General features: G+C 43.2%; 1 protein-coding gene across 1 annotated transcript in view; it reads right to left on the bottom strand.

Annotated features, from left to right (window-relative positions):
• The window catches only part of CARD11 (caspase recruitment domain family member 11), a 586,831-nt gene that overhangs the window by 14,211 nt on the left and 556,308 nt on the right, over nt 1-16,312 (bottom strand). The window contains exon 23 of the mRNA XM_068244905.1: nt 15,559-15,674. Within this exon, the coding sequence (XP_068101006.1) occupies nt 15,559-15,674 (116 nt within the window). The remainder of the gene's footprint in view (nt 1-15,558; nt 15,675-16,312) is intronic.

Below are 16,312 nucleotides of genomic sequence, written 5' to 3'. Positions count from 1 at the left end.
GCATGCGCATACAATTTATTTTTGGCAGCTTGGGAGGAGGATTGCGTCTATAACAGACGTAATCCCTACAGAAGCTGTATCAGGAGATGGTCCAGGTATGTGGACGACATCCTGGTGTTCTGGTCTGGGTCCCCTTCGGACTTTACCCAATTTGTAGATTATCTTAATCTGAATGAGGTCAATATGGCCTTCACGTTTGAAATAGGCCCCGACAAAATTGCCTTCCTCGATTTGGAGCTGCGGGTTTGCGGTTCTCGCCTAGCGGCGAGGGGGCACCGCAAGCCCACAGCTACCAACTCACTTTTGCGAAGGGATAGCTTCCACCCTGATCATGTTACTAAATCATTGCCTTATGGCCAATTCCTCCGTCTAAGGAGAAACAATTCAGAATTGGAGGGCTTTGTAACTCAGGGAAATGCTCTGAAAAAAAGACTTTGCAGTAGAGGGTATCCCGAGAACGAACTTGATACTGCCTTCCATAAAGCCCTACAAAAAAATAAAGACGATTTCCTGTTCAAGGATCGCGATCCTAAACGCGATGACAAAATTGCCTTTACGTTTAACTACACACAAATGACCAACACAGTTAGAAATGTTATTAAAAAGAACTGGTCTGTCCTAGTTAAAGACCCTATTCTGAAATCCTTGCTGCCCTCTTCCCCCTTAGAGGCGTTCAGGCGTGCACCCACTATTGGAGACCATGTCACTAGGAGTGAGTGCACGCCTAGTCCCATCGAGAATTGGTTACAAAGATGTCGGCCGAAGGGCAACCACAGATTCCAATTTTGCTCCCACTGCCAATTTATGTGTACCGGCACGTCTTATCGTGTAGGTGCCTTGCAGTGGACAGTGCGTGACTTAATTACTTGTAATACTAAATTTGTGGTTTATGCTCTGTGGTGCCCTTGTGGCCGATTTTATATTGGCAAAACCACTCGCCCCTTAAAAGAGAGAATACAAGAACATTGGCGTTCCGTTGATAACGGTAAAGGCGCCACGAGATTGATAGAGCATGTCAGACAAATACATGAAAGCAACCCAAACGTGTTAAAATTTTGTGGTCTGGCACAGGTTATGATTCCAAAACGGGGAGGAGATCGCTCTCGACTCCTATTAAGAAAAGAGTCGCTTTTGATCATTAAAAGTGAAGCCCTGGGCCCATTGGGTTTCAACGATCATAACGATTTGGCATGTTTTTTAGATCCATAGCTGTAGCAACCTATGCATTGAGATTATCCCTTAAGTTTGAATATGTACTTTTGATATGTAATTTTAGATGTTGCAATTTTATGCAAACAGGTTTGCAATGAGGATGATGATTCCTGTAATAATTGCTTCCATTGTCCAGTAGTTTTTTCCTCCTTTTTCTCCCCCTTGCATTTTCGGTATTTTTATGCAATCTCACGTTCCACATGCACGTTTGAGTCACTGTACTTCACAGCTAGCCTCAAACGGCCCCTCCCCCTTTTTCTTACAACTGATTTTGCAATCTGGAGCAATATACTCCTTTAAGATGGTGAATACGCCTCTTTTTTAGATTGCATGCGCTCTTTTTTAGATTGCATGCGTATACAGTTACGAGTCCGCATGCGTTCCATGCCGATACGCATGGTCTGCGCCGACGCGTAATTTGTTACGCATACGGTAACGCGGTTTCCTTTTGGACGCGTGAACGTCTGGTTGACGCTTACGTTTTTATGCATGCGGCCGGAAATACGTACGTCATTGCGTACCCGCCCCCAGTTCATGACACAGGAAATAAAAGCCTGTGCATTCATGTGTACAAACGTGGATCAGCCTCGGAAGAAGCACTGCCGTGCGAAACGGTCGTTAGGCTACTGTTTTTGCCCTGCACCCACCACCGCCACCTTTTGATATGGTAGGACATCCTCCTCTTGCAACTGTTTGAATGCACAAGATGCTTGCACATGACGATTTTTCTACAGATGATGATGTTTTGTACCTACCTTTTTGAATGTCATAATTTTTTAAAAAACAGTGGTGATTTTATTGACAATCTGAAACACCATTAAAACAGCAATCACTGCAGTGCCTAAATCAACTGCTTTTCTTTTCTGACGCTGATCTGATATCACTTGCCTGTCCAAGGGACATTGATTAAAAACATTAATGCATGCATTATGAATTATGCCAGTGTCCTACTAGAACCTTCTGTCACTTCTGTCTCCATCCAGTAAAAATACATTAAGTTAAAATTTAATATCAAGGTGCGTGCATCGGGCTAAACAGTGCCCTCCTCCCATGCCCTAGCAGAATTCGCCATTCTATTCCATATACAATTTAATCAATATTGATTGGGTAAAACAGGATAATTTAAGTACATTATTCATAGATCTTCAATATCACAGTCCATAATTTAATTCATATGGGCGCTTTCATCAGCCCAACACTGCAGCCCATATGAATTAAATTATGGACTGTGATATTGAAGATGCACGCACCTTGATATTAAATTTTAACTTAATGTATTTTTACTGGATGGAGAATCAACTAAGTACTGTGAAGTCCTATGATGGGATCATTTTAGTTTTAATCCTTTTCTATTTTGCTACAATGTATTGCTCACTACGTGAGCTATTGTGAAGGAGGAGTCATATCCCGGCTGGCGGCCGCATACGCTTAAATAGAGGGCGCACACGTCACTCCGTGTAGCCCCTGATGAGTTGCTAGGCAACGAAACGCGTAGGGCGGAGCCACGGAGTGACGTAATACGTTGAGCAGAGCGAGCGCTGACAGCTGGCCTGGCGTCTTAGCGGTGGTGAGCGGTGTACGGCGGTTTACATTGAGGGGGTACGGAAGTCCATGGTGGCCACCCAGGATTTGACTCAACCTAAACCCATATGTTACCGACCATTGCCGGCTCATACTACACCGGTTTTTTAAACTTTTTCAAAAAAACTTACACTATAGGAGGCTGGTCTTCCTGTGTTTTTCTCCCCACATGCTTCATAACAACAAGGACCTGACCAGGCACGGATCAAGCTTCCACCAGACAGGGAGGAGCGGCAGTGAGATTGCATGGTGACGGGGGACCATACACCCCGAAGGCGTACATTGGTCTTTGAGACCCCAGCATCTGGTGAGTGATTCCATGAAGGGGGGGGAAGGCGGATGGTTTAACTGCTAAAGTCAAGAGCGCAACTACACCATTACTACTTCTATATCGCTGGCAGTAATCCAGAGACTTAATTGCAGCATTTGACGGTGTCAGTGCAGTATATGCTGACTGGTAATACCAATCAGAGCAAGCATACCAACAGTCACTTGTTGGGTGTATAACAGAACGAGCTTTTATACTGGCTGTTAATACCAATCAGAATAAGCATATGAAGCATATGGAGTCCGTTTGGGTAAATATTCATGGTGGAAATAAAAGTTGCCAATTGCTTATTGGGGTATGCTACAGGCCACCTCTTATTAATGAAGCTGCAGAACTGCGATTACTACAGCAGATTGAAAAAGCTGCAGGTAAAAATGAGGTCATAATTATGGGCGACTTCAACTTTCCAGACATTGACTGGAGTATTGAGGCTACCCATTCTGGTAAAAGCAGCAGATTTCTGGCAGCACTACAGGACAATTACTTGACTCAAATGGTAACTGAACCAACTAGGGGGAATGCGTTACTGGATCTGATCATTTCTAATAGACCAGATAATGTATCAAATGTGCAGGTTCAAGAACATTTGGGAAATAGTGATCACAACATGATAACGTTTGAGCTGGTGACTGATAGGCCACGGGGCAGCGGGACCACTAAAACTATGAACTTTAGAAAAGCAAAGTTCACTCAAATTAGGCAGGCACTAAGTTTGGTGAACTGGGATAATGTACTACAAGGAGAAGACACTGAAGGGAAATGGCAAGCTTTTAAACTTATACTCAATCAATACTGTAGTATGTATATCCCATATGGAAACAAAATGTCTAGGAATAAAAAAAGGCCTCTATGGATGAATAGAAAGGTTAAAGATAAAATGAAGAGGAAAAAGAATGCCTATAAGGTCTTAAAACAGGAGGGGACAGAGGCTGCACTAAGCAATTATAAGGAGTGCAATAAAAATTGTAAAAAAGAAATTAGGCAGGCAAAGATTGAAGCTGAAAAACAAATCGCTAAGGATATCAAATCTAACCCAAAAAAGTTTTACAAGTACATTAACTCTAAAAGAAGAAAGGTTGACTGTATAGGACTCCTAAAGGATGAGGATGGGAACTCAATGGTGGATGACCAAGGTAAGGCAGAGTTATTAAATGCTTTCTTTGCTTCTGTCTTCACAAAAGAAACAGCACTGTTGCAAACTACAGAGGCGGAAGAGTCTCAATCTTCTAACTGTAATATGAAATACTTAACGCAGGAAGAAGTGAAGGCAAGACTAAATAAATTAAAAATAGACAAGGCACCTGGCCCGGATGGCATGCATCCTCGGGTCCTAAGGGAATTAAGTTCAGTTATAGATAAACCCCTTTATCTTATCTTTTGTGACTCTCTTGCAACTGGCAGAGTCCCAGTGGATTGGCGTACAGCCCACGTTTTCCCATTATTTAAGAAGGGCAAAAAATCTGATCCAGGAAATTATAGACCTGTAAGTTTAACATCAGTTGTATGCAAACTATTTGAGGGGTTACTAAGAGATACTATACATGACTTCATAGTAGAAAATAATCTTATTTCTCAGCATCAACATGGGTTTACTAAAGACAGGTCCTGTTTGACTAACATGCTCAGCTTTTATGAGGTAGTGAATGCTAATATGGATATTGGGAATGCTGTAGATGTGATATACTTGGACTTTGCAAAGGCCTTCGACACTGTTCCCCACAAAAGTCTGGTGCAAAAGTTGAGGATGCAAGGACTGGGGAAGAGTCTGTGTTCATGGATAGGGAACTGGCTAATGGACAGAAAGCAAAGAGTTGTGGTCAATGGATCATACTCAAAATGGGAGACTGTTAGCAGTGGGGTCCCACAGGGGTCTGTTCTGGGTCCAGTGCTCTTCAATTTATTTATTAATGACCTAGTAGATGCAGTAGTGAGCAATGTTGCTATTTTTGCAGATGATACAAAATTGTGCAGAATCATTAACTCTCAGGAAGATAGTGTCATATTGCAACAGGATCTGGATAGGATGGCTATATGGGCACATACATGGCAGATGAAATTCAATGTTGACAAATGTAAGGTCATGCATTTTGGACGTACTAATGGCCTAGCACCATACAAAATAAATGGGATACAGTTGGGGACATCAAACTTGGAGAAGGACTTAGGAGTACTCATTGACAACAAGTTAAATAATCGTACTCAATGCCAAGCAGCTGCAGCTAAAGCTAACAAAATTTTGGGATGCATTAAAAGGGAAATAAAAACTCGAGATGCTAGCATAATATTGCCCCTGTTTAACTCTCTAGTAAGGCCACATCTGGAATATGGAATTCAGTTCTGGGCACCACATTACAAAAAAGATATTGCAGTTTTAGAGCAGGTGCAGAGACGAGCAACAAAATTGATGCGTGGGATGGAAGGTCTCACTTATCGAGAAAGGTTAGATAAACTGGGTTTATTTAGTCTAGAGAAAAGACGCCTTAGAGGGGATCTAATTAACATGTATAAATACATCAGAGGGCAATATAATACCTTGGCGGATGAGCTTTTTGTCCCTAGGCCTTCTCAAAGGACTAGAGGACATGATCTGCGCATGGAGGAAAAACGTTTTAGCCATTTATTTAGGAAAGGGTTCTTTACAGTAAGAGTGATTAAGATGTGGAATGCATTGCCACAGGAAGTCGTTATGGCAAACTCTATACCTGCATTTAAAGGGGGCTTAGATGCTTTCCTTGAGTTGAAAGACATCCATGGATACAATTACTAGGTAATGCCTAATGATGTTGATCCAGGGATTTTATCTGATTGCCATCTGGAGTCGGGAAGGAATTTTTCCCTTTAGGGGCTAATTGGACCATGCCTTGTAAGGGTTTTTTCGCCTTCCTCTGGATCAACAGGGATATGTGAGGGAGCAGGCTGGTGTTGTACTTTATACTGGTTGAACTCGATGGACGTATGTCTTTTTTCAACCAAAATAACTATGTAACTATGTAACAGAATTTGTTAGATGTGTATCAGAACAAACATATAATCAGTTGTCTGTTAGATGTGAAGCGAGCGCTTATATAACAAAATCTTTTATCTGATATATAATATAACACTGCTTGCGGTCACGTAGGTAGGTGCACTAAACAGGTATGCAGTGACTGGTATTACAAATGTGCAGCTGTCACACACACAGGTACCGTGAACAGGTGCAGTGACTGGTATATAACACTGCGTGCGGTCATGTAGGTGGGTGCACTACTGAACAGGTATGCAGGGATTGGTATTACAAATGTGCAGCTGTCACACACACAGGTACCATAAACAGGTGCAGCGAGTAACTGGTATATAATATAACACTGCTTGCGGTCACGTAGGTAGGTGCACTGAAAAGGTATGCAGGGATTGGTATTGTAAATGTGCAGCTGTCACACACACAGGTACCGTGAACAGGTAGTCACTGAATGTGCTGGGCCTGTAAGTGGCACAGTAGGAATTGTCAAGGGGCCAAGGGCCAGCTGCGACTGACTGAAAGGGCTGTATATGCAACAAGTGTCTGTGGGACACACACAAAAAAATAGATCACAAGAACAATATTAGCTCTCAAAAGAGCTGTTGAGGGGTGCTTTTTAGCAATAAGTATCAACAAGGAGCAAACTAACAAGAGCCTAACTAAGCTTTCCCTATGCCTCTCTGCAGCAAGCTCTCCCTTCTCTAATTACTGCATCCATACGAGTGAGTGAAATGGCTGACGCTGCCTGCTTTTATAAGGGGGAGGGGGGCTCCAGGAGGGAGTGTAGCCTGATTGGCTACCATGTGTCTGCTGACTGTGATGTAGTGGGTCAAAGTTGAGCCTAATGATGTAGTATAGGGGGCGGGTCGAAATTGCATATAGTTCGCGGTTCACCGCGAACCACCGAATTGGGCATCTCTACCTTCTATGAGCAAAATGAAAAATCTGGAACATTACTGGCTAATTTGGCCTAAGCTAGCACGTGTCTCTCTGAGATTTCCACAGTAATAGATTGAAAGGGGAGTCTCATTTCTGGTACACCTCAAATAAACAAGACCTTTCAAAACTTTTACAGCTGGCTTTGCACCTCTCAGTCCTCTGCATCCAACACAGACTCTGAAATATACCTGTCTGAAATTAAACTCCCCTCTTTGTCACTTGAACATAGGGAATTCCTTGACTCACTCATTACTCTGGATGAGATTAACATTCCTATCCAAAGCTTTCCTAATAGAAAATCCCCAGGCATTGACAGCCTCCCTATTGAGCTAAACAAACATTTTTCAGATCTGTTATCTCACTTATTGCTCCAAACATTTGAATACGCCTTTCAAAAGAATTGGCTACTCATTCTATGAGGTAGAAAAATCCAAAGCGTCAGCACACTCAATGAAAGTTCAGCGTGGTTTTAATACATTACACACAATTTGTTTATACCAGTCACCAACAACTGTTTCGGTGTCACAGCCAGTCCCCATTATATATAACAGAAAGAAACGACTCTGTTATATACTGTGACAAAGGGGTGGCGGTCCTTGGTGACTGGAATAAACATATCGTGTGTGATGTGACTTTCATTGAGTGTGCGGACCCTTAGAATTTTTCTATATTGACATATTGGTCCTGCACCTCGTATTCCAGTATGGCGTTCAACTCTTTCTTTCTGATGCATTCTATGTGGTAGGCTCTAATAATCCTCTAATAATCCTCCTTCTAAAACCTGGGAAAGATCCTGTGAACTGTGACTCCTATCGGCCCATCTCTTTCCTCTCGGTGGACGTAAAAAGCCTAGCCAAAGTCCTTGCTCAACGTCTTAATCAAGTTATTCTTACTTTAATACACCCAGAGTAAACAGGGTTTATGCCAGGGAAGAGTATGGCACTTAACCTCCTTGGCGGTAATGACGAGCTCAGCTCGTCCATGTACGCCAAGGTGGATTGCTCAGCCCCTGGAGGGTCTTTTTACTTACTTTTTTTTTAGAACCTGTAGCTAGCACTTTGCTAGCTACATGTTCTGTCCAATCGCCGCCGCTACCCGCCGAGATGTGCCACTAAAGGGTCTGTCCCCCCTGAAACGACTAGCGCAGCCTAGCGAATCACCGCCAGGCTGCGCAATGGGAAGGATAGGAGCTCCCCATGATGTCATGACATCATGTCCGTTCATCACCATGACGACGGGAGAAGCGACGATAGGAAGTAACACTTCTTGCAGGATCTCGGACACGTAAGTATGGCCGGCAGGGATTGGGAGGGTGGATGCGGGCGGTGTGGCGTACTGCTGTAGCTAGCAATATGCTAGCTACAGCAAGCGGGAAAAAAAATATTTAACAAAAGGGTAATGCGTACTTATGTACGCATTACCCAGAACGCCAAGGAGGTTAATATATGTACTGTCAAAAATTGACAATGTCATCACCATAATTCGGATAGCAGAGCCAACTTGTCATGGGACGCAGCCGAAGCTTTTGATGCTGTCGAAGGGCCATATTAACAAGCATTTCTTGCCTAGTTTGGCTTTGGTGAAAACTTCATCAAATGGATGAGAATCCTTTATACCGACCCCTCTGCTCACATATGCACAAATTTTTGGATTTCAGATCCTTTTGAAATAAAAAGGAGTAGTCCTCTCTCCTCTTTGCTCTATGCCTTGGCGGCAGAACCTCTGACCATCAAAATTTTCTCCTCGGGAGAAATTAGGGGGCTTAAGGTCCAAGACATGAATAAAAGATCTGCATGTATGCTGATGACACCAATGTATACCCGGCTGACTGCGACAAATCGCTACAGACTGTTTTCACATTAACTAAAGAGGTTGGTTACTATTCTGGCCTTGTCATCAGCTGGTCTAAATCTGTCATCATGTGTCTTGATTTACTAATGGCTTTAGCTCTGCCCCTTCAGTACACACTTGTGGAAGTATAAAAATGCAAATATGTTGGTGTATACATTTAAAAACAACCTAAATGTTATCTACAAGATAACGTGTACCCTCTCCTATAATATAGAGAATCTTGTAGCCTGGACTAGGCTCCTTTTGTTTGCTATCGGATGCATCAAACTGGTCAAGATGATTTTGCTACCTAAAATCCTTTACGTATGGACTGCACTATTGCTGTTGTGGCGCATTGACAGCTTGCCACACAGCTGCTTTATCAACATCTGCCTCAGTGTCACGTAGTCCCTCCTCCCTTATGGTAAAGCTTAAACGTTACCTTTCTGGGTCAAAGTCATAAAGAATAATTTGCTTCTCTTGTTTCACCAAATGATTACTAAATGTAATCTCCCTCACACCTTTATCCCCACTATTTTACATTTAGACATGTATTTTGTGCTCCATTTCTCGGGACTGCATCCCTAAATAAGTGTTTCTTCGGTGTTGGATCTCGTCAAGGAGGTCGCTATTAACCATCATATTGGTATATTATATTCCAGACGCGTAGCTATGGGGGGAGGACGAGGGGTACAAATGCCCCCGTGCGCTGAGACTTGAGGGTGCTCATCAGCAGTTGCTGTCTCTCCTGGAGAATCAACTAACACCCGATCCTCAATAGGAACAGCCTGAGCCCGACAACAGCTACACATTGCATCCTCTTTCAACCCCCTCCCCTCTGTTGTGCTGCGTGATGATTTGGTCACGCTGGTGAGGGGAGGAAGTGGTAAAAGAGCGGCAGTAGCATTTCAAACAGCAGCAAGGAGCAAGCTTGGGGACAGAATAGGATGGGTGAGGCTGGGGCTGCTGCTAGACTGAAGGGCTGTCAGTTCTCCTCTCCTGTGCAGCCACACTGACAAGCCTGCTGTGCCTGTGAGATAGGCTCTGCATACCTCTCCTGGGACTCCAACATTAGCACATTGGACCCAAAAGCCCTGACCCTGGTGCCTGGTGAGAGGACTCCCTATAGGCATTATCAGGGCAGTAATTGATTAATTATGTGTGACCTACAGTGTAAACATTGTGTTCCTTTTAATGCAATCCAATTGCGTGTGTGTGTGTGTGTGTGTGTGTGTGTGTGTGTGTGTGTGTGTGTGTGTGTGTGTGTGTTTTTTACATAGCGCTGACATCTTAAAGGGGCACTATGGCAACAAATTAAAAATTTTAAATATGTGCAAACATAGACAAATAAGAAGTACGTTTTTTCCAGAGTAAGATGAGCCATAAATTACTTTTCTCCTATGTTGCTGTCACTTACAATAGGTAGTAGAAATCTGACAGAAGCGACAGGTTTTGGACTAGTCCATCTATTCATAGGGGGTTCTCAGGGATTTATTTATTTTTCAAAAGCACTTACTGAATGGTAGTTGCTCTGTCCAACTGCCAAAAAACTGTGTAGTGTGCAGGGAAGCTGGCCAGCATCATTGTTTAAATCAGAAGCGACAGGTTTTGGACTAGTCCATCTCTTCATAGGAGATTCTCAGCAAGGCTTTTATTCCTTATAAAGATATTCCCTAAAAATGATTTAAACAATGATGCTGGCCAGCTTCCCTGCTCGCTACACAATTTTTTGGCAGTTGGACAGAGCAACTACCATTCAGTAAGTGCTTTTGAAAAAGCATGCAGCTAATCCTGTCAGATCTGACAATAATGTCTGAAACATCTGATCTGCATGCTTGTTCAGGGTCTACGGCTAAAAATGTTAGAGGCAGATGATCAGCAGGACTGCCAGGCAACTAGTATTGCTTAATAGGAAATAAATATGGCAGCCTCCATATACCCCTCACTTCAGGTTCTCTTTAAGCTAAATACTCATAAGTACTCATCAGAGGAAGATGGATCCAGCGACATCCCCCCTCCCACGAGTGTTCAACAATCCATCTTCTGGCCGGCGGGAATGCGTGATGTTACACATCCAGTGTGAACGGGAAGTCAAGCAATCGCGGTACTTTGCCCAGAGTCATCGGGAATCTTAAAGATTTGATCCACTGTGACAGCTGTTATGTTTACAATGTATGCCCAATCCTGATATACAGTAGTAAACTCAGTCCTCAGGTCCCGATCATGTACCTGCATGACTATACAATGTATGACCTATCCTTATAAAGTGATCTCAGTCCCTGGGTCCCAAAAATATACAATGTATGCCCAGTACAGTAAACTTTTGATATAGTAAACTACTTGGCCCCGTCCCTTGAAATTCACTATAAAGGCATTGTACTGTATATGGAGCCCGTTGTTCAGATGGACAATGTACATTTGGCCCCACCCATGACCACACCCACAATCTGCTGCACCACCACCGGTTGGGGGGGGCGCTAAGATGGTCTTTGTCCCCGGGCGCTGAAAACCGTAGCTACGCCTCTATTATATTCAGCACTGCTCTAGCAGAATGCTATGCACGTTATTCTTCCTTCCAAGACAAGGTGGACTAAGGAACAAATTGAGCTGGATGACAAAGACCGAGAGGAGGCTTTTGAAGCTGTTTAAGCTGTCTCTCTTGTGTGCAAACATACAGTGTACACCGTGCATATCTTACCCCTGTAAGATTGGGGAAGTTTTCCAGGGACTATTCCTTGGGCTGCCCTTACTGTCAAGCTTTAAATGCCTCCTTTTCACCTATTGTGGTTTTGACCAAACATAAATGACTACTGGAAACAAGTAGTGGACTTTCTTCATGATAGTATGGAATGTCCTGTCACTTTAGACCCTGCTATTTGTTTGTTGGGATTTTTGTCGGACGAGGATATACCCTTTGCTGACAAGGCTTTTATTTAATAAACGCTGTACACTGCCAGGCTACTCATAGCTAGAGACTGGTTATGCTCCTGGGTTCTCACTCTGCAGGAGTGGATAGAGCTGGTGGAAAAAGACCTTCTATACAAAACCTGATGTACACATACAGAGGTAAACCTGGGTGGTTCTGCAAAGTCTGGGATTGATGGGTTAAAAGGGGCAACCTAGTCTGGCTGGTGCACTCACTTCCTTGTATCTCTCCTGGTGTTCCTGTCACTCCCCCTATGCTATGCACATAAATACTATTCACCAAACTGTAATGTTTATAATCTCTACCAAATTGTTCTGACGTGGGCTGCACATTATGTCACTGTTATAATGCACTATTGAGCACCTTTTTTATTTTTATTTTCCTGATGAAGACTACAATTATAATGTTGTCGAAACATGTCAAGTTTTAAGGGATGATGTGTATGTTTATGGGGGTATGAATCTCTGCACATTTGGATTGGTTTTTAACCATTCGGGGTTATCACTATTCCATTACATTGGGGATGCATACCCCTTCTTTGGAACTACTGACCAATCTATGTATGTTTTCCATATGAACTTATAGATGAATAGAGTGTAGTTTATATAACCAATGTGTATTGCAAAAAAGGGGAACCCAAACAGGAATCAGACAAAAGTAATTTGAATGTCTAAACGACTCAATATAAATCAGGTTGAAAACCTCTACATTAAAAAGACTGCATGCACCATGTCCGCGTTAATAGTAGGTATAGAACAAAGGGATTGAACTGACTCTTGGGTGCATGCAGAATTAGGTTATTTTTATTTAGTTCTATTTAATTAATAAGTAAAAAACATAATAACACATATTATATACATATACGAATATATCAAAGGTTAAACAAGACAAACTAACAAACACTAATGAGATAAAATGGACCTAAATATCCCAGATAGGAGGAGGCTGCAGTCCTCCAACCTAATCAATCATGGTATTCCTGTAATACTGGCAGGATGATGATGTCATTGATAAATTGAATATAGCCACATCTATTGATACTGAAGGTTGACAGAATTATCAAAAGTGCCTATATGAGCCCAGAGAGAATGCAGTGATCTGCGAAAGTCCATGCACGCTAGACCTAGGTCTAGATCACTCCTTAGCCCTTTTACGATTTGATGTAATGAGGATAATGCTCAAAAAGCCGCTTGATTACATTGAAGGAATCACTGTGCACATTGTGTATAAAGTATTCCTGGACCCAGTCGCAGTCCCAGTGAAAGTCCACAAATCCGTGGAAAGTGTATATAACTTCCGTAGCACTTGCTTAAATATAAATCACCAGCAGATATAAAGCACAGGCAAGGATGGTAAGCCATGCATCAGGGTACCAGTGTAGCTAGTTCATGTACAATCCAGCAAAATAGCAGCGATATAGCCATATCAGTAAGTACAAATGTTAGCAGATCTTATGCAGCAGAGCATGGTAGCTGGGTTAGCATGAAGCAATGAAGCAGTTTATAGGAAGTTTTCAGGCAGTTTTCAGGCAGTTTAAGGCAGTTCATGAGCTGCACAGCGTGCAATACATAGTTACCATCCAGTGTGAATACGTGCATGAAGATAGAAAGTCCCCGGATTACAGGAAGGTTGCTGGGATAAAGTCCATGGGTGGACGCATGTACATCGACATGTTTCGCCGTTTCAACGTCCGCACTGTGAACAGCCCCATTGATTTTTCATTACTGTGCGGTGGGCTGCGTTACAGGCTGCTCTAACGTGCGCCTGTAACGTCCCACTGTGAAACCAGCCTTACAGGAATACCATGATTGATTAGGTTGGAGGACTGCAGCCTCCTCCTATCTGGGATATTTAGGTCCATTTTATCTCATTAGTGTTTGTTAGTTTGTCTTGTTTAACCTTTGATATATTCGTATATGTATATAATATGTGTTATTATGTTTTTTACTTATTAATTAAATAGAACTAAATAAAAATAGCCTAATTCTGCATGCACCCAAGAGTCAGTTCAATCCCTTTGTTCTATACCTAGTTTATATAACCCCTCTTATTTGATACAGTGCCTGGATAGTATGATGGTTAGGGGCTCTGTCTCTGACATGGAAGACCTGGGTTCAAACCTTGGCTCTCCCTAATCCAGTGAGCCTACAAATACTGGAATTATTATCTTTCATATGCATTTAATATCTTTCATATGCATTTGACACTATGATATATGGGTGTCTTAAGTGTTAGACCGCTGTTCTGTTGCAAAGATTATACTCTACCCCCATTGTTATGTTATATGTTGGTGGTGGGTGTGCCAGCCCATTCATACTTTGATTCTTTTAATTAACATTAATAAAACATTAACATTAATTAACCACCCTGGCGTTCTATTAAGATCGCCAAGGCAGCTGCATGAGGGTTTTTTTTAAATAAAAAAAAAACTATTTCATGCAGCCAACTGAAAGATGGCGCTCCGGAGGCGTTCTTCTGATCGCCTCCGGTGGCCAAAAGTAACACGGAAGGCCGCAATAAGCAGCCTTCCGTGTTTGGCTTCTCCTGTCGCCATGGCGACGAGCGGAGTGACGTCATGGACGTCAGCCGACGTCCTGACGTCAGCCGCCTCCGATCCAGCCCTTAGCGCTGGCCGGAACTATTTGTTCCGGCTGCGCAGGGCTCAGGCGGCTGGGGGGACCCTCTTTTGCCGCTGCTCGCGGCGGATCGCCGCAGAGCGGCGGCGATCGGGCAGCACACGCGGCTGGCAAAGTGCCGGCTGCGTGTGCTGCTCTTTATTTGATCAAAATCGGCCCAGCAGGGCCTGAGCGGCACCCTCTGGCGGTAATGGACGAGCTGAGCTCTTCCATACCGCTAAGGTGGTTAACATTAATAAAAGTTATATTTTAGGTAATATAGTTACTGGTTAGGAGGGGCTTTGTATCAGGGAATGTGGTTCAGTCCCAGTGTTGTGCTGTCATTTACCCAATCCTAGTTCTCTTAGTACAGTGTTTGCATGTTTACTTTATCAGGCCCTGAGCCTTTGGAATTAAGCCCTGTTTAGATCTAGTGAACCTTATGTGTCTGTTTGAGGACCCGTTGGTCCTGTATTAGATACTCCTTTGATGGTACAGCGGTGTCAAAGACCTGGCTAGACATTCAACTGATTTCACTGTCTTAAATCTCCTAACCCTAGAATCTTTAGTTGTCGGATGCCAAAGGCCACCTGGTTTGACGACTATGACTATAAAGATGGTAAGGCTGTCGCCTTGTCAGCCTGATGAGGTTGTGATGATGAGGCATCATCCACAAATTCTTCTTTATGATATAGTAGCAGACCCAAGCCCGTTTAAAAACGGGCTCTAGGGTCTGTGTTTCTCGCTGCCGCATGGTACTGCGTACGCGTGCGCTCCTGCCGCACCCGCCGCACTCGTGTGCGTGCGTGCGCGCACCCACAGTGCATGCACTTGCCGCGAGCACAGCAGCCGCACACCCGGCCGCCCGCTTACACGTCCATCCGGCTCCCTCGCCCCGTCCTCCTGTCTCTGTGAGCCTGGGTCCGTGCTGCACACATGCACAGTAGCAAAAAGCACAGACCCAGCTACACAGAGACAGCACATGCAGGGACACAGGGGTTTTATTATAGAAGATTGCCATGCCATTGTCTGTATTGTGTAACTATTTATGAATGCCCTGTATGTTATTGAATTGTTGTTAGCTTTTATATTGGTATTAATAAAATACTTGTTTCAGATTAAAAATTACCTGAACCTCTTCATGTTCTTCTCGGAAATTTTGATGAAGAGAACAATGGGGAAAAGTTTTGCCTTGATTAATTCTTTTGCACATTCCAAACCAACATCCAGTAAACAGTGCTTATTCTAAAAAACAAAAAAGGAACAAGTTTCTGAGTAAAAGCTGATCAAATGGAAGTGATCAAAAATGAAAAAAATATATTTTGTTATTAATTCATGTTCTGATTTAATTTTAAAGTATAAGTATACGTATACATATACTTATTAAATACACATCCTAAATGCTGTGTCTAGCCCTCCTTAACTCTTCCCATCTTTATTTTTCCATTCACTTCTTCTCCAAAGGTCACTGCTACTTGCTTCTAACTGACCACAACTGCAGATACTGGAGGCTTTTATGCTATCAGCTGCAAGTGGAACATAATTAACTATCAAGAACTGACACCACCCTTGCTATGCACTTCCAAAGAATCCACTCAGAGATTATCCTCACAGCATACGATCAATTTCTGGATACATTTGTTAAAGAAAACCTGTACTGAAAAAAGTTCCCCTGGAGGGTACTCACCTCAGTAGGGAAAAGCCTCTGGACCCTATCGAGGCTTCCCCCGTCCTCCTTTGTCCCACCGCGGTCTCACTGCAGCCCCCGGAATGCACAGGCAACAAATCTGACAGCCTGTGCAATATTTACCTTTTCGGGCTCCAGCGGGGGCGCTGTTGTGGCTCCTCTGACGGAGATATGCGAAAATAGCCGATCTCCGTCG

The sequence above is a fragment of the Hyperolius riggenbachi genome, chromosome 7 (genome assembly GCF_040937935.1).
Source record: "Hyperolius riggenbachi isolate aHypRig1 chromosome 7, aHypRig1.pri, whole genome shotgun sequence".
NCBI classification, from domain to species: Eukaryota; Metazoa; Chordata; class Amphibia; order Anura; family Hyperoliidae; genus Hyperolius; species Hyperolius riggenbachi.
Note: the sequence above shows the minus strand (reverse complement) of the source record. Positions and strands in the feature narration are given on the sequence as shown.